The sequence below is a fragment of the Oryx dammah genome, unplaced genomic scaffold (assembly GCF_014754425.2).
Source record: "Oryx dammah isolate SB20612 unplaced genomic scaffold, SCBI_Odam_1.1 HiC_scaffold_26, whole genome shotgun sequence".
In the NCBI taxonomy this organism is placed as follows: domain Eukaryota; kingdom Metazoa; phylum Chordata; class Mammalia; order Artiodactyla; family Bovidae; genus Oryx; species Oryx dammah.
In genome coordinates, this window is record NW_024070210.1 from 45,916,019 (window position 1) to 45,935,850 (window position 19,832).

General features: G+C 36.5%; 1 protein-coding gene across 1 annotated transcript in view; it reads right to left on the minus strand.

Moving 5' to 3' along the window:
• Window positions 1–579: 579 nt before the first annotated feature.
• WDR72 (WD repeat domain 72) overlaps window positions 580–19,832 on the minus strand; it is a 197,778-nt gene continuing 178,525 nt past the window's right edge. Inside the window, exons 18-19 of the mRNA XM_040226552.1 lie at window positions 7,499–7,603; window positions 580–2,234 (exon numbers count right to left, since the gene is read on the minus strand). Of these exons, the coding sequence (XP_040082486.1) occupies window positions 2,179–2,234; window positions 7,499–7,603 (161 nt within the window). The 3' untranslated portion in view covers window positions 580–2,178. The remainder of the gene's footprint in view (window positions 2,235–7,498; window positions 7,604–19,832) is intronic.

The window sequence follows — 19,832 nt, forward strand, 5'->3', positions numbered from 1 at the left end:
TAACTGCATTGTTACCTAAGACTGGACATACTAAAGGATAAACACCTAGATAAGAGGCAGTCAGTTTTGAGTTTCTAGCTGTGGTACTCTAAGAGTGTTCTATTTAACTGTGTGGTAATTTACTATTTCAAATTCTCTTTGCAACAGAAATTCCTGAAACATGTTGAACATAAGTCAATATCATTATTTTTAAACAGACTAGTAGGTCTGTATCATAGATACTCTTGCACATTGATATTAGGGAATGCTATTTAAGTGTCTATCTCTAAAATTCTCATTTTTAGAAATTAAAAGTTTTTATATTTAATGGTGTTGTTTTCCAGAATTCATATTAATAAAAGGAAATTTTAATGAGTCATTTGATAGGAATTTTTAAATCGTAGCAACTATAAAATGTGATACCAACAAAATCTTAAAAATCTCTTTAGTGATGCCAGGGTTATGCTACTTTTAATTTCCTATAGCTGGTGACATAATAAAACATTCATCAAGGATTCAATATTGATTTCCTTGGACCTGAAAAAATGCTTAATATGGCAACTATTTAAACTTATTTTTATTCTTCTTTGAAAACATAGCTATAAAAACAAAGAAGTTTATTTTTAATCAACATATTTAATGGTTACAACTATTAAAATTGCCCTTTTGAGAAGATATATCTTTATTTGATATTACTATCATTAAAAATATTTTGGGAAGTACTCCTTGTAATGGCTTTCAGCACCAGTATACAGCATGCAAGAAACTGTGTTCTACTGCTTAGCTTACAACCTTCCTTTTATTTTGAAATTTGATCTAAGTGGCTTTTGACAATCCTCAGAGGGTGAGGAAAGTACATACATATATATAATTTTTTCAAAGGATGATAGTTTTCCATCATTATTCATTTAACAATATGTTACTGAAATAAAACTCAAAAGTAAATCCAAGTAATATCTTTTAGGGCAAAAAAAAAAAAACACATATTTTTATCTATTTTTAAAAAGTCACAGTCACCTGATGTCTAGTTATGGTATATTCACTTAGGTCAATAATTGTAAGGTCCTTAAGGGCAGAGACCATACTATTTCAATTTTATAGTTCTATTCTTTAATCTCCCCCTGTATCTTGCTCTTTGCATCCTCCCTTGCACAGAATCTGATGCTGGTGCCCCAAAAAATGTTTGTTGAAGTGACTAGAATTTCCCTATTAGATAGATATATAAAGATATGTATCATATATTTAACATATTAATTCTATTTTTCTATGGATTAGTCAATATTTGTACTCGTGCACACTAATAATCTTCTTTGTGATTTTCTATAAATTCAGGAATTATACAATATAAATCACAGCAAATAAATCAGATCACTGAAGGCCTAAATAGATCAGCACTTTACGTCTGTTCCTGTTTATATTGCTTCACATATTTTAGTTTGAGAATTCCTGCTTCTTTCTGGGAATAGAAAGTCAAGCTTCTTTCTGGGAATAGAACTACAAGAGTTTATACTTAATAAGGATCAATTGTGATGTGCTAACAGTAGTTTCCTCTTCCCTAGTTCACATCTATATGGCCAACAAAATCCGCCTTTAGCTAAAGACATTAGCCTCTATGTCATTAGAAGTCTAAATTAACTTGACTGCACAAGATTGGTCTCTGTTATACTGTGTATCACTTATTTGGGCTAATTGATGACTAAATGGAATTGGCTACTTTGTTGACAACATTTCATGCTTAAAGATGAGATTTACTGTAGGATGATTGATTCAAATTAAAGCATCTACTAAAACATAAATGCTCTCACCTAACAAATCAAACAAATTCGGTAAAGTTTTAGAGTAAGTACATTTAAGCAACATTAAATTTAAAAGAATTGTTTGTTATATTGTTTAAAAGCAAATGGGGTTATATAATTCAGGAACTGTAAACTGGAAGAAAATTCTAAAATGGTATTAAATTTGTGTCTGTGGGCAGCTCTACTTGTTGGAATCATGAAATGATTTAGACAATGATTTCCTAAAACTAGAGGAATTTGAACATTTTTGGTCAGTGATGACTCTGAACAAAGTACCGGCAAATCTATCACAAATTAATAACTAGACTGGTAATAACATAGCTTATATATACAATGATAAACAAATGGCATGTTTGAGTTTTCTTAATTTGTCCAAATCCAGTTCCTACGGTTGAGGTTACAATTAGCACAGCTTGCAGGAGCACACCTTTTCTATCCATAAATGATGCTTTCGTTTACCTGGAAAGAAAACAAAATTCTTGGGTTATATGGTGAAATGAAGAAAGGGAAGGAGGAAAGAAGGGTAAGAGGAAAGGTGGAAGAGAGAGGAGGATGAAAGGAGGGAGGAAATGAAGAAAAATATAAAGCAAGAAAGGGAAGAAGGAAAGAAGAAAGCAGTTACTCATAATTTCTACATTTCTTTCTCTATACAAAATAAAATGTTAATATAATAAAGAAATTCTTATAAGCCAAGCTTCAGGTAACTGTATTTTAATTGTACATATTATCAATATGGTTTTTTTAATCACTGAGAAAGATCAGAAGTTGTCAACAAGATTAATTGAGTTTGAAATAAATAAATTTCCATAAATTTCAAGCAGTTGAATTGTTCTTGGAGAAGCTCACCATGGCAGTGTTATGACAAAATGGTATAAATATCAGTTGAAATATGCTTTGAGCTATAGAATTCTTTCTGAGAATGTATTTCTCAGACTGCAGGCTAAAAAAAAAATTCACTTGATTAAATTAATTTGATTAATTAGAGCATTGTGCCTCAGTTAACTACTTCTAAACACATTTATATTAATAATGTGACCAATCATAGCAACTCCCATTTCTACTGGCAAAAACTCAAAGAGCTGATTATGTACATTAGCTAAACCAGTATTCAATATTGTATTATGTATGTATTAGTTATATATGCCCAGAATTTTCTATCTTTTAAAAATTATTAGATTAATGCTTTTTCCCTTTTGGTAAATTATTTAAAATATTGAAGTTGTTAAACACAACTAGAAGATAGAGCTTACATTTTTTTACTACTGGAATTGTTCTTACTTCTTCTAGAACATTTTTTTTAGCACTAGTCATAAGAAGTGTGTTCTTGATGGCTATGACTGATGGGCTGCTCACACATTCTACATTTTTTCTGCTTCATGCATCATCATCAGCCATCTCCAGCACTCCACTCCTGAATCTGTCCTACTTTCTGTTACCTGATTTTTGCTGGTGATTCATGAGCCAGAATAGTGTTAAAAAAAAAAAAAAAAAGCTTCGTTTTTCACAATGCAGTATCTTCTACAAAACAGTAAGAAACCTAGTTTTATTCATCAGATTCATGCAAATATAATATTAACAATGATGTATGTAGATCTACACACATAATGTGCTATATAAAAACCACTAAAGTGTTCTGTTAATGGCAGAATGCATACTGATTATAAACTACTTCAGAATGACATAAAAATGCTTATCTTAAAATGCATTTTTTTTTGTACTTCCAAACTCTCTTTTGTCACTATTATTTTCAGCTGAAGCCGTATTTAAGTGCACTCTCCCTGGTGCACTAGTAACTAAAATTCTTAATTTTCCAAGCCAATAAGGTGATAAAAGCTCAAGGTTTCTCATTAATACTTGGATAAAATTTGTGAACATCACACTAAATTTTTATCATCATGAGTACAAAAATAAGGGGCCAAGAACATTTTTTTTTTAATATTCTGGAGATCAGGGATTGGGCTATATACAATCACTGTGCATTAAACAGTTAATAAGAAGTTAGCCAACAAAATACTAAACTGAACTATTTTTGTGATAACATCTTTCAGATTCAGAAGTGACCAGGCCTTAAAGAGCCAAAGAAAGAAAGCCTAATGGCCCTAAAAACACAAAAAAGGGAGCTGTAAGTTCACATGTTGTCTCAGTGCTTCTATTACTAGACATCAAAGTTATTCCCACAGGTTCCATGAATGTATATATGCTGGTGAAGAAGCCAGTAGACTTCACAGAGTCTAAGCCAGAAACTTCAATCTGGGATTCACCTGTGAGTCAAAAGTCTTTGCTAATGAATTATTCCAAAGAAAAGACACTGCTGAGGGAGACTTTAACCTATCAGACAAGACCTCCAGGTTCACTGGCAGGGTCAGAGTAACAAGAATGCTGTGGTCTAAAGCTGCTTTGCCCAACCTTAATGGACTGCAGGCACTCACCTGGGTATTCAACTTGAACCAATCAAGAGATCACAATGGCATGATGAATAAGGTAGAGCCCTCTAGAAGAGGTGAATGACCACTCCATCAGGCATCTAAACTGTGACCTATATGCAAGCTCCAGCCCATTTACAAATGGGTCATCCCAGCTGGTGAAGCAGTGATGTCAACAAAAAAATAATCTACATACTGAGTTAAAACCCATTTTGTTCAAAGATAATTCACAAAGTCAATCTTACTGTTTTATATAAATTCTAAAAATTTGATTTTATTACTGGCATTTTTAAATGCTCCATCAACAGTTTAAAAATTTCAACTTCATTAAAAAAAAATTTAGTTTCTCTGCACTGTAAGTTTCTTACTCCCTGCAGATGCAAACTAGTTGATAGGAGCAATATAAAGCTATGTAAGTTTCAGTAAAATGATGTTTTAGAGGATTTGCCAAGAAAAGACTTTACCTGGAGAGAACAATATATAATGCAATACTCTTGAACTGTGCTTGAGTAGAAAAATGATTTTGTTTTCACTTTCTGGGTGCTGTTTGAACAACTGACATATTCATTAAAAATGATATAATAAATATATTTGTTATTTAGAATTGCATAAATAAAGCAATGTAAGGTCAATATCCATTAAAGGCAAAAAGACTGATCACATCCACCTTTGTAACTAGGGGATTTGCATATATATGAAAGCACTAAAAATAATTTTAAGTGAAATATTCCAAGTGAAAATGGTAAGATTAGCTCATTCAGATTTAAATATGCTTCTTTCCATACAAGAAATAATGAATATAATAATGCAGTTATAAGCTTAGCTACTGAAGCACTTCTACTGTTTTGAGGACATCTTCTAAAACCTTACCACTTAAAGATCCCAAATTTTATTTTTTTCTTCTAACAAAGGTGGTTTAACATGCTTTCCAGAGCAACACCACCTATACATGGTAAATAGAGGTCACTAGACCACCAAAGTAATGTTTATACTTTTGGAGCTCTACATTTGAACGACTTGATATTTTAAAGTTGATTTTTGGACGTTGAGAAGCAGCCAGTCATATTTTCATGGTTCAGGGGAAGTCCCACCGTGCCACCAATTTCACAAATCTTCCTTCATGTTCAGTTTTAAGAATTTTGTTTCTCAAATGCTCATACTTCAAGGAAACGCACTCTATCATCAAAATCTTTCTTACTAAACAAGCATCTCTGTCAGAAGTGTCTTAATTTCTTATCACAGAATTTTATCCACACAAGGAGCAATAAATAATTCATGCCACTGCCTCTTTGTTGTGTGTCCCTGAACTGCACAGAGCTGCAAGGCTGACAGCTGTGTCAGGACAAGCACCAAGGCTCTGACATGACAAGTGACTAACAAGTTTCTTTCAGTTCATAGAGAAGGAAGACAATGGCCCAAAGTGCAGAAAGAAACCTTGAAACAAAATAAAACTGCTTCTTTCTTTTTACCTAAGTGTTTGCTATGAGCTTATTTCCACCCCACAAGCCCTGGTCATTTTATAGGACTGCCCAGCCCCCTTTATTCCTCACACTCGCTTGGCCATTTACGCCCGGCCACGGATCAATATGAGCAATTCTTGGAGAAATACGATGTCTCCATGACAACCAAGCCACAAATTCTCAGTGGAAGGCAGTGAGACCAGTAGTGAACTCTCCAGAGGTTTCTAGGCCTATAAGGCTAGATGTCTTAAAATGCAGGAATGGACAGAAGAAAAAGCCAGAGTAATTCATTCTTTATTACCAGTTTAATGATGTCCAATATATAGAATGGTACTCACTTTTTAAGTTAAGATTCTTTATCAACACTTCTGTTTTCTAATTGACCTTTCTTTTTTTGATATATCTTTTTGTTTATGCCAATCAGATAGACTGTGCTATATTTTAATATCACCACAATTACATTCATACTGAGGGATGACCAAAATTTATTCTAGTTTTAAAACAGCATAAAGCTGATCTATTCTTGCAAAAAAAAAAAAAAAAAAAAAAACAATGAACACTTCAGTAAAAACTTCACTCATGGATTTAACTGCCTGATAAGGTGATTGATAGAAAACTGTTGATTATCACAGTTTAAAAACCTAATCAAAATCAGACAATTGTAGTCAGAACTAAAAGTAATTTAAAAATGCTACCACTACTCTCTCCCTTTTCATGTGGGACACATCTGTAAGGCAGCGGGTGGGGCTGTTGTGCTGATGAAAATTTTCTGTCATTGCTAAAGACGCCATTTCTCAGCCCCATGGATGCTGAGGCAGAAGTGTGGCTGAGAACAGACACACAGCAGCAGTTCGTCTTTTGAGGAATCTTGGTGTAGTGGAGGGGACTGAAATACAAGCCATTGTCACTGGGCCAACTGGGGTTCCAAGATGACTTAGGGGACCTGACATAGATTGCAGGCTGCACCTTTCACTGAAAATTAAATCTCAGTAGCTCTCCTCGGGGAAGGATCAGGGGACTGTTCGCAGCTGCCCCCTGTCAGCGAAGGCTGCAAGATTTGGAAATCTCTTAACTAAGCTGACAGACCACAGAGAGGATGAATCAAAAATCTGATACATGGATCAGCACACAAAGATGCGAGAGGGTAGAGGGTACACAGCAGCCAGAGAAAACAGCAAAGAAAAACGTTCAGGGAGGGAAGATAGTTAACTCGCTCATACTAATAAGGCATCTTCTAGCATTTAATGGTTTTGTAGTGAGACAGGAATTGTCTTGCAACTCTCATAACTTTTTTTTTCCCCTCTTAATTAGTTCGTTGTTAAGACCAGGCAGGCTTCAAAACAAAACAGAAAGAAAAACTCATGCTTAAGTTTTCTTGGACGTATCCTTCCAGTACATTTCTATTCTTTCTACAAAGAAAATACAAGCATCAGTAACCTGGACAGAGGGTAAATTTTATTGAATGCTTTCTCTTTTCTCCCTAATTCTCCACTTCCTCTTGATTCCATCACTTGAAATATTTTAAAATGTTGCTATTTCTCAAGTTTCCAACCTCTGCCTCCTATTAACCAGTTTAGCCTAAAATTGATGATAATGAACTAATAGTGTCAGCTTCCCTTCTCAGTCATAAAGCCTTTGTACTTCCTCCAACTGAATTCTTGATGAAAGAGGAAAAGATAACAGCTCCACACTGTGACCCCTGGAGGTGACCATTAATTTGACAGTGCAGCTGCTAAAAGAAAACAGCATTACAATGTCCTCTCCCCCCACCCCTTTCCAAGGACCCCAAAGCTGTGTCAAATTTATCATTTATACTTGACTATTTTTAAATGGCTTTCACCTGGACTCTCAGACTCTTCCAAGACACATCTGTCAGGCATGTCCTCGGTGTCTTGGAAGTTTGCCGAGTTTGAGTTGCTGTCATGCTTGACCGAACTGACTGGAGCTATTAAAAAAGAGAGAGCAAAGAAAGAGAAAAGGGCGATGAGAAAGTAGTAATAAACACCATTAAACATTTCCTTTCATTTCCACAGATATTTCCAGGGACACACTACATAAACACAAATAATAAATTGAAATAAAATGTATCCTCTAAGTATGTATTGGCAGACATGTAATTAGTTGAAAAATCTATAGATGAGACTTTATCTAGAAGAAAAATAAGTTCGTAGCATCAGCTTAAAAGCTACAAAGTAACAAAGTGATCCCTTCGAAACAGAAAGCATATTTTTAATGCATAAATCTAAAAGAGTATAGTCAATTAATAGCAACAGGACCAGCCCTGTCCTGGTGCAGTGGTTCTTTTTGTCACACAAATCACAGTGGATGAACACTTCATGCATTTTGGTTTTCTTTCATCCAATTAAAAATGATGGTTCCAAACACAAATAAAAAATCCCTATAAAAATAAATTTTAAAAGATAGGATAAATACATTGCAAATGATAATAAGGAGAGGTGATCTTTTGAATGGCAGGTCTTCACACAACTACAATGAGATATTTTCTGAGTAGGAATTATGCACAGAAACAAAAGCGAAAATAGGAATATAAAATTTCCTATAAACACATTACAACTACTAGCTCTGTTAGAGAAGCACAGGCTTAAGTTTCCACACTTTTCTACAAGTAACATATTTCCCTATTATATTTGTTCAAGGAATCACTTAATCAGGAAAAGTAGATGTGGTCTTCATGAAGACACTCTGAATAACAAAACAAAGCAAGCCTTAAATAATATAAATTATGTCATACTCATCTAAAGCCAAGCAGTACGGACTTTTGTCTATCACAGATTTCTTTGGTGAAAATTACCACTGTCTCCTCAGGTACTGATAACACACACAACATATTATTTATAAGCCATAAATGCAATAGAGGAAATATATATTTATGTCATAAGATGTTTATATATATATATTTAGCATAGATATTTAATAAGAAATAATCTGTTGGCCCAGGGCAGTGGGCTGGCTGCTGTTTGTAAGCCTCCCTTAGGAGATGAGGGAGCAAATGCAGAGGCTAGAGCTGGTGTTACTTCACACATTCAATAAGTGATGCAGAGGGCTGCCTGAGGGCCAAAGTAGCCTTAGGAGAGCTCACACCTCCCAGACTCCTGTCTTGTTTTCATGGACTGTGCACAGCAGTGGTGCCCATAACCTGAAACCCATATACACACATTTAAAGGAGACCAGTGACATGTTTCTGTTCTAAATATCCTTTCTAGTTTCACCCACCCTTTCAGAATACCAATAATGCCGGTTTGTTGTGTGGAAGGGCAAGCACAGAATTAGAATTCACTTTTAATTTGGGAATAAAATATGAGAAAAACTATTCAAAATTCTGATTTTTGAATAAATAAGCACAACTTTTCATTTTGAGTTCTCTGAAAACAAACAAACATGGAAGTAGGTACCATGTCTGTTTTATTCACCTGTGTATGCCCTAGGCTATGGAAAGTATTCTTAAGGATTTGTGTGATGAGTAAATAGATAAACAAATGAATGAAGCAGAGGTACCATACTGGATGTCCTTCTGATTCAAGAGTATATATGCTTTATCTTCAGCTTGACCTGTTCAGCTTCTTGTTTAGGCCCACTTGAGATGAAAGATGTATATTTACAAAGTGGTAATGTTCCATGACTTGGAAGCAGAGCTAAGTAGTATGTATGGCCTAAGTAGTTATTTTGGTGTCACTGCTTTTAGTTTTCCTCAGTTTAGATCATACTTAATTTTACTTTTGAATCCACAGATTTTTTTGAAATGTTTAAGTGGAATAATTAAATGCATCAAAGTTGCAGAATACTATTACATTGGTCAAAATTTTCTGGCCTACTTTCTTGATTTTCATTCTGCCAAAACGCTCTTCTAGATACAGAGGCCTCAAAGAGCTGAAGAGAGCATGGTATTAGAACAACAAAGTCCATGCCTACCACCAGATTTAGTGGCAATAAAGTAGTCCCAGGATGAACTGACATTCCAGATCTTTCAAGAAAACAGGAAAGTTAGATGTATCAATAGTTTTAGCTGCATGAACTTTATTAAACTCACACTATAAGGTACCTTTGCGGGTATTTTTGTCTCCAGAAAGATTTTGGAGGGTGTTGTTTGTGGTGGGGGGAGTAGACTAGAGTAGTAGACTAGAGTAGTAGAGTAGAAAGGGTTGTTCATTAGATCTTTGGCTTAATTGCACTTTTGCTTCCAAATTTGAGAGATGGTACAAGATTTGCCTTTTAGTTTTTACTGGGTAGCTTATAGAGTATCCGATTAAATTCACTGTGGAAGAAATTCTTACATTCTGTCAATTGGGAACAATAGACATTGAAGAGGTTAATTATTGCCATTCCACTATTTTTTTTTTTTTGATAGGCCAGTGTTTGCAATTATTCTTTTGGGTGTTTCTTGTGATGTGTGACGTTTCATCATTTAACTCTTGACATGATGTGTGGCCGAGGCTTCTCTAATGAATAATTTCAAAAATGATGAAATAAAAAAAATATTGATCTGGTGATTATCAGGCCCAGGGTAGAGCTCTGTGCTAGATCATGTGAGGGGATAAAAAAATGAGGCATTTCTAAGGTGCCCACATACAACTTGTGATATAGTTGAGTTATAATAGAAACTAACTAATAGGAGCATTAGAGAGAATATTCCAAAAGTAACATGGTTTTTAAGGAATGCAGAGGTAATTCTCCTGCAATAGGGTGTGTTAGGAAGTAAAATTTGAATTAAATCTCATTGAGAAGTAATATGAGTAGCCTAAAAGGAGCTCGTTCTCTGCAAAAGGAAAAGATGTAAACTCAAGCCTGGCCAAAGAAATATAGTAGCCTGGTGTCACAGATATATTTAACAGAGTATTGCTGCCTACTTTTGTATGTATTTTTAATGAATTCTCCTTACATGTTGCTTTGAGCTTTCCCTGAATTGCTGTTGTGGCGAATTCCTCTCACCTGTAGAAGTTAGCTATAGACAGGTTTTTCCTTGCCATAGATAGTCGATAATTTGATCTTTACGATGGTGGGCCCATTTATCACAGTAAGTTGTCCTTTCACTATACATATTGACTTTTGTTTATCAATACTAAAGTCCATTTGTAGCTCATCACTAAAGTTCTTGGATATTTTCAGTAGTTTTTGAAGATGCATTTTAGAGCTTGGCAGAGAGGTACTTTTGACATCAATATAGTGCAAATGGTTGCTAGGCTCATCCTTAACTTAAAATCAACTGTTTATTTCCTCTGTAATGCATTCTGAAATAGTCTACATTTGGGGGGTGAGAGGCAAAAAAGATAAACACTCCTTGACAGTTCTACCACTGAAAGATGTAAGGTGTTTCATTTACTCATCACACACCTCAAAATATTGACAACGACAAGACTGGTGTTCTGAATATCTTTGTAGTACCTTTGGAAGCTAGATAGAGGAGAAAGTCTATATACTTGGTAAAGATGCCTTTGACTATGGTGTGCTTAATTATTAGTGTTAAAGAAATTCCCAAAGAAATAAATGGTTCAATTGTAGACAATACAAAATAAGTAGTTTTTAAATTACACTTAAGAACATATACTCAACATTTAGAAAATGAAGATCATGGCATCTGGTCCCATCACTTCATGGGAAATAGATGGGGAAACAGTGGAAACAGTGTCAGACTTTATTTTTGAGGGCTCCAAAATTACTGCAGTTGGTGACTGCAGCCATGAAATTAAAAAAGACACTTACTCCTTGGAAGAAAAGTTATGACCAATCTAGACAGCATATTGAAAAGCAGAGACATTACTTTGCCAACGAAAGTCCATCTAGTCAAGGCTATGGTTTTTCCAGTAGTCATGTATGGATGTGAGAGTTGGACTGTGAAGAAAGCTGAGCACCGAAGAATTGATGGTTTTGAACTGTGGTGTTGGAGAAGACTTTTGAGAGTCCCTTGGACTGCAAGGAGATCCAACCAGTCCATTCTGAAGGAGATCAGCCCTGGGATTTCTTTGGAGGGAATGATGGTAAAGCTGAAACTCCAGTTTTTTGGAGTTTCAAGTGAAGAGTTGACTCGTTGGAAAAGACTCTGATGCTGGGAAGGATTGGGGGCAGGAGGAGAAGGGGACGACAGAGGATGAGATGGTTGGATGGCATCACTGACTCGATGGATGTGAGTCTGAGTGAACTCCGGGAGTTGGTGATGGACAGGGAGACCTGGCGTGCTGCGATTCAAGGGGTCGCAAAGAGTCGGACACGACTGAGCAACTGAACTGAACTGAACTGAAGAATATATAATGAAAAAGCACGGAAAATTTTGACAAAGACTCTATAGAAGAATTTACTGAAACAAATATGGTGACAGGATAGTCGCTCAGTCATATACAACTCTTTTTGACTCCATAGACTGTAACTCCACTGTCCATGGATTCTCCAGGCAAGAATACTGGAGTGGGTCACCATTTCCTTCTCCAGGGTATCTTCCCAACCCAGGAATCGAACCCAGGGATCGAACCCAGTTCTCCTGCATTGCAGGCAAATTCTTCACTGTCTGAGCCACTATGGTATGCTCCTTTACCTCTCTCTATTCTCTATTGTGGTTTCAGTTAATGTGTAAAAATTCCTTCCTGCCTTTTCTCATCATTTGCAGAAATGCAAATATTCATTAAAATTTGAAGATGACTAGGTCAAGGCAACAAACAACTTCAAGAAAAATCCTCCCCATTCATAGTGAGAGAATGACCACTGGGAAAAATCTCCGTCATCTCAACAAACAGTAGTTGATTCTTGCATGCTGGGCCAGGACTGTAGTATATACAGAGCCTTTGTTAAAGAATCCATATCAATCACAGTGTGAATAAAATTTGTAATGCAAATAATGTTTTCAATATGATGACTTATATGTGATTGAAAAATAAATCTCATCTGGCATATGTATAGAGTTTGGGGAAGTACTGGAGATTGTGATAGGAAAATCATTAACAAAAAGATATAACAGTTTGAAATGCTGGTCAACGGAGTAGAATAAACCATTGTAGTAGCAGATAAAACTCAGACAAAAATCTTATTTGCATCTTATTCAAAGGCATAAAAATAATGCGCAAGTTGCAGAGGTCACAAAAGACTAAAACTCTGCTCATTTAGGAACGAGTAGTGGAAAAGAAGTCAAAGACCTGAGTTACAATCTACCAGCTCAATGTGGTGGCCAAGAATTGGTCACTTCCTTTGCTGATAATTTAGATCTCTTCTCAATAATAAGGAATCAGTGTGAATAAATTTTAAAAATCTTTCTGTAGGCTTAGAAGAAAGAAAAACTACAATAAGTTCAAGTAGAATTAAACACTAGTGCAACCCTGACTGATTACAAGAAAACTGCAATACATTTTAAATTAGAAGGAGGGATAATTAGTGAAAAGACTTTAAGCGATAACACTAAGATTAGAAACAAAGAATATCATTTCAACAGACCACAAATTCAGTTCACAGAGTGATTCTCTCTGGACAGATGTCTTATCAGAAAAGCATATGTAGCTAAAGAGCTATGTACATATTACCCCTACTTAAAGAGTATCTACTGAGATAAACAAGTGATAGGACCTCCTGATTATATTTAAATAGCAATAGCTACATCCTGCATCAGACTTTAGGCTTACCTTGTGTTCAGTGTAGACTGGAGACTGGAAAAAAAAAAAGAAAACATACGAATGCCTAGAAATAAATAAAATATCTAGTGCTGCTTTATAACTAAGAAATAACTGTTTTATGGACAATTCAGCAAAATGAGTTAAGATTAGATATATGTGTTTTATTATCTTTTTGCAAGTATAATCTGACACAGAATATTATTTTCTGGGTGATATTTTCTAGTGTGAATTGCTTTAAGCATGAGATATTTTGGGATACATATAATACATAAACACAGAAGATCAAATTATTTACTATCTAAGGGAAAAATTTTTTCTCTATAGCCAGTCTCTACAGTGAGGTATACAACTAGATGTCTAATTTGAGGGAAGATAAATGGGAATGAGAAAGTAGTATTAATTGGTTACTTCATCTTTTAAAATAATGTTTATTCCTCTAAGATATAAAAGTTTTCTTGTTATCCAGGAAGTTTGAGCAATAGATTGCTTTGGTAAGGCTGATAAATAAGAAAGTACATCTAGCCTAATGCAAGATACAAGGCAGATACTTGAACTATTTATGAAATTACTGAGTAAAACTGCTAACAGGAATTTCTAAGAATTAAAAAAAGCAATAACTAATTTCACCTGTAGTTGAAGGGAAAACTCTTAAGATCAGGCATTGGGTAAAATAAAATTCTTCATTTCTTTATTACCCAAATATAAGAAATTGGTGATGGACAGGGAAGCCTGGTGTGCTGCAGTCCATGGGGTCATAAAGAGCTGGACACGACTGAGCCACTTAACTGAACTAAAATATATGTCTTAATTGAAGCAAAGATGAATACCAACAACTTCCTTACAGAGATGAACTTCTTAGTTCCCCAGGGTGGGGGTGGGGGGCATGTTGTACTGGCCAAAAGCTTAATTAATAGGACCCAGAAAATATGTTTTTCATTCCACTTCTGTTCCTAATAGTATGACCTTGATCTTGTCATTTCACTTACCTGGACTCTGGTGCTTTCGCTAATAAAGTGAGAGAATTGGACTGGACAACTTCCTTGACAGCTTCGTGTCCTGAGACCTGAATATTTTGCCAGTTAAGAATCCAAGACCAGCTGACCACTGAGTATATCACTGAACAGGATACAAAGATATATCTTTGAGGCCCTTTCTGAGTTAAAATTGCTATTTTCCTATAAGTAATTTCATCTGACTGAGGGACAGAGGAAATCAGGGCAACTTCAGAGAGATGCTTGGATGAATGTAATGCCAGGGTGAGAGGGCCCTATTGAAAGATGACGAAGCCAGAGCTGAGCCTGGTTGTGGTAGTGGTTTAGTTGCTACGTCATGTCCAACTCTTGCAACCCCATGGACTGTAGCCTGCCAGGTTCCTCTGTCCATGCGATTCTCCAGGCAAGAATACTGGAGTGGGTTGCCATTTCCTTCTCCAAGAACTGAGGCTGCAGTATGGCTATTCTTGAGAACAAAAAGGTGACACCTTGGCATAGAAGCATCCATCAGATGTTTGCCAATGCTGTAAAACAAATCTTTAAAACCAAACTTTAAAAAAAACTCAAACAATTTGGCAAATATGAACTTCAGTACAAGATGAATCATCCTAAACTAAATTAATTGGATCCATCAAATAATTGCAAGAAGTAAAACTGCGGTGGAAAAACCCTGGTCTGGAAGTTAGGTCTGGACTGGGTTAGGCTGAAATGGCATTAGACTCCTCTGAAGACTTGGCTTCAGGACCCCAAACATGAAGAGGTTCTCATTAGTTGTTTGAATGGATATGGTTATATGTGATGCTCCTGTGGAATAGTCTTCTCCACCTGTCAAATCACTTACAGGGAGAATCAAGAAAACCCAATTTTTTTAAATTCTTTTTTTATGTAAAACTGAAGCCCATGAAGTTATCTGTCTTAGTCAAGCCTAGCATGAAAACTAACTCTACTCAAATTATTTAAACTCTCAGCTGAAACAGAATGTAGAGACATTTGGATGCAGGATGGGGGAAGTATGAAAAAGGAAATGTGTAATTTGGGAAATAGAAAAGGAAAGAACCAGGAACAATGCAAACTTCTCTCCTATTCGTGTTGCATTTCCTCACCCTCTAAGGCAGTTCACAGAGTTACCTATGAGAAGTTTGCCTGGAGTTCTTTATGTGTCCTTTAGAGTACCTTTTCCTTGGCAAGGAGTGTTCCAGGGAGAAAAGTGGTGAGTAGATGAGTAAGCACTTTTTTCTTTTTAATCATCGCTTTGGTCCCTGGTCAATACTGAGTAAATTCAGAGTGGAAATAATCCAGGGAAATATTCAGTTCAGTTCAGTTCATTTTGGTCACTCAGTCGTGTCTGACTCTCTGCGACCCCATGAATCACAGTACACCAGGTCTCCCTATCCATCACCAACTCCCAGAGTTCACTCAGACTCACGTCCATCGAGTCAGTGATGACATCCAGCCATCTCATCCTCTGTCGTCCCCTTCTCCTCCTGCCCCCAATCCCTCCAGTCTTTTCCAGTGAGTCAACCCTTCGCATGAGGTGGCCAAAGTACTGGAGTTTCAGCTTTAGCATCATTCCTTCCAAAGAAATCCCAGGGCTGATCTCCTTTAGAATGGACTGGTTGGATCTCCTTGCAGTCCAAGGGACTCTCAAAAGTCTTCTCCAACACCACAGTTCAAAACCATCAATTCTTCGGTGCTCAGCTTTCTTCACAGTCCAACTCTCACATCCATACATGACCACAGGAAAAAACATAGCCTTGACTAGACGAACCTTTGTTGGCAAAGTAATGTCTCTGCTTTTCAATATGCTATCTAGGTTGCATAACTTTTCCTCCAAGGAGTAAGCGTCTTTTAATTTCATGGCTTCAGTCACCATCTGCAGTGATTTTTGAGCCCCCCAAAATAAAGTCTGACACTGTTTCCACTGTTTCCCCATCTATTTGCCATGAAGTGATGGGACCAGATGCCATGATCTTCATTTTCTGAATGTTGAGCTTTAAGCTAACTTTTTCACTCTCCACTTTCACTTTCATCAAGAGGCTTTTTAGTTCCTCTTCACTTTCTGCCATAAGGGTGGTGTCATCTGCATATCTGAGGTTATTGACATTTCTCCCGGCAATCTTGATTCCAGCTTGTGCTTCTTCCAGCCCAGCGTTTCTCATGATGTACTCTGCATATAATTTAAATAAGCAGGGACGGTGGCGGCAGCCGGGGGGAGGGAAATATTACTTATTATTATTTTTGTATTTATCTAAATTAGGTAAAGATAATTTCTTAATACAGGAAATAAACTGGTCTAATCAGCAAGCTCAATTTCAACTTTATACCTTAAACCATAGAGATATTTAAGACAAAGGGACTCAGCAACATTTTATTTGAAAGGACCCCTTCATCACTGAAAGGATGTACAGGTGATGGAATAGCTCTAAGAAAATCTAGAAATTAACTCTTGCACTATTCATGCAGTTTAGATTTTCTAAAAGTCATTTGAACTTTCTCATAAGGTCAAAGCCCTGTGCATTTTTACTGTTCAGAAATTTTACTGTTCAGAATTTCAAGAAGTTAAAAGCAGGAATAGATTCCAAAGAAGAAAACAAATGGATTCCCTCCCATATATTGATAAATTGAAGAACAGTCAGTAAAGGGAGAATTCCAAGAGGAATTTGTATTATACTTCCCAGCTTGCATTTGAAAATTTAGAAGAAGCTCAGGAAAACAAGAGACTCTTCAATCAAAAGAGCCTCATGCTAGCATTTGAGACTAGAGATAAACAGGATTTATATATGAACTTCAGATAAGGATTCACAGCATAGGGCAATTTAAACCAGAACAAAGTCTACATAAGGAAAAATAGCAAAATATTTTTCTCTAGAATCAGTGGGAGAAGAAACTGTCAAATGGCACTACCACTGGAATTTGTAAGAGCAGCAACCTTTCCATAGGCTGAACCTAAAAAGACACCATCAGCATGGAGAAAACGATTGGCAGGCAGTCTCAAATTCCCAGCTGATAGCTGTCTCTGTCTCAAGGGAAAATGCTTGTCTCAGATGGTTAGTCAAGTGTCAGAGCTCTATCATCTCCTAGGTAGGAAATGGAAAATAAGGAAATCAAATTATCTAGACTATGCCTTCATTTTCTGATTCTTTGTCAACATTAAGAAGGATGCAAGGAAGAAAAGGTCTGAGTTACCATATTTTGTATCATTAGGCTTGGGTACTCTGAATGTGATTTATTTTTATTTGAATGACATCAAAATGGCATGTTAGTGTATGTACTAGAGAATTTATTGAAATTGAATTGAAGTCATGTATGGATGATAATAATGTACTTTACCACTGTATTATAATAATCAGTAGCAACCATTACTCTTCTCTCACATCTACTCACACCAGACATAGAAAATATAGGGATCCATTGGCACTGACTGCCTCTTATATCAGGCGTATAAAGTGGAGCCATGCATTTAAAAATATTAATTTTGCTGGGGGATAAATAATGGAAAGTTGCCTTTTCAAATCCTCAGGCTGTGTCACTGCATAACACTCAGTATTTGTACTAGTATCTCTAAAAGATGGCTATAATACAATAGAATACAAATATAGCCTTGGTAGTAGTAGAGTTTGGAGAAGGCAATGGCAACCCACTCAAGTACTGTTGCCTGGAAAATCCCATGGACGGAGGAGCCTGGTATGCTGCAGTCCATGGGGTCGATAAGAGTCAGTCACGACTTCACTTTCACTTTTCACTTTCGTGCATTGGAGAAGGAAATGGCAACCCACTCCAGTGTTTTTGCCTGGAGAATCCCAGGGACGGAGGAGCCTGATGGGCTGCCGTCTATGGGGTGTCACAGAGTCGGACATGACTGAAGTGACTTAGCAGCAGCAGCAGCAAGTAGTAGAGAGTCTCATTTTGATACTAGACAGGCTATTGCCATCTATAAATAAAGGATAAAGGAAACACACCTAAAGAAGCAAAGTTTTAAATAGCAAACATGCAGTGGATAAAGGGAAATCAGCAAATATAATCTAATGAGACTTTTGGAAAACTAGGTTTGATATAAAAGAGATGCTAAAATTACAGAACTAAGAAATACAAAACAAAAGCTTAGAGACAAGCAGATATTTCTAGATAAGAAAGTATAAACGAGTGTCCTGATTAGTGTAAAATACTTCTCTTAATAGGTTGTTACAAATTATTTTGAGGAATATGTGGTAAAACCTCCAGAACTACAAATGAAACTAAAGATTCCTGAATTGTAAAATGTTAGGTTGATTAGATTAATTATAGATAACAATGGTAAGGCTGAATCAGTGGTAATACACATTTCAGTATAAAATTCTGGAAAACATTCAAAATAAAAACATGATCCAAAATATATGGGACAAGAACATGACTGTGCTATCATATGTTATGACTAAGGACATTGTTGTTATTCGGTCGCTCAGTTGCTCAGTCGTGTCCAACTCTTTGGGACCCTATGGACTGTAGCCAGCCAGGCTCCTCTGTCCATGGGATTTCCCAGGCAAGAATACTGGAGTGGGTTGCCATTTCTCCTCTAGGGGATCTTCCCAACCCAGGGATTGAACCTGTGTCTTCTGCGTTGGCAGGTGGATTCTTTGCCACTGAGCCACCAGGGAAACCCCTAAGGACATTAGGTCAAAGTAAAAATGTAAACAAATAGCTAACATAAGCGTGACATTTTAGGAAGAGAATGATCAACATGATAAACTAACCACAAGAAAACCAACTAACAAACCCAAGGGGCTTCTGCACCTGGAACCTTGCGTGTATCTCCAGTGACTGCAGCCACTATTGGACACAGTGGAATTTAAGAGGCCAACCAAAGGTCCAGGAGCAAGTTGAGGGCAGGAGAATGTATGTACTATCAAAATATCTCAAGAAGAAATTAGGAAGACTGAGACTCCAAGAGGAGAAGGGAGTGACGTAGGATGAGATGGTTCGATGGCATCACCAACTCAAGGAACATGAGTTTGAGCAAACTCCAGGAGATAGTGAAGGATAGGGAAGCCTGGCATGCTGCAGTCCATGGGGGTCAAAAAAAATCAGACATGACTTAGCAACTGAACAACAACAAAGACTCCAGGAAGGACGTAAATCTGAAGAAGAAAGTGACCAATATTTGTAAAATTGCCAAGAAACTCTATATATCGACCACCACTGTTACTCACCTCTAGTTCCTTCAACTCTTCAAGAAGCTTATACTCCCACCCTACTCTCCATCACGCCTGTATTTTTATAGCCTGATAAGTGTCTCTCCCTGCAGTAATTCTTTAAACTGAAACAAGTCATGTCCCTAAAGCCATGGTCTGGTCATGTAGCTTCTATGTAAAAACTCTGTAATCACCTCTATTCAGTCAGCAATGAGAAATTCTGGAGCCATGGATTGCAAGGCCTTTTAGGACACAGTCTCAACTCATGTTTAGAGGCTTTTCACTAGATTCGACCCCCACCTTAGACTTTGATATTATACACTACAGCTGGACAGGGCTCATTGTCTCCTGGATGTGCCAATTATTTTCTACACTGGTGCTTTGTTTAGGTTCCCACCTTGAGA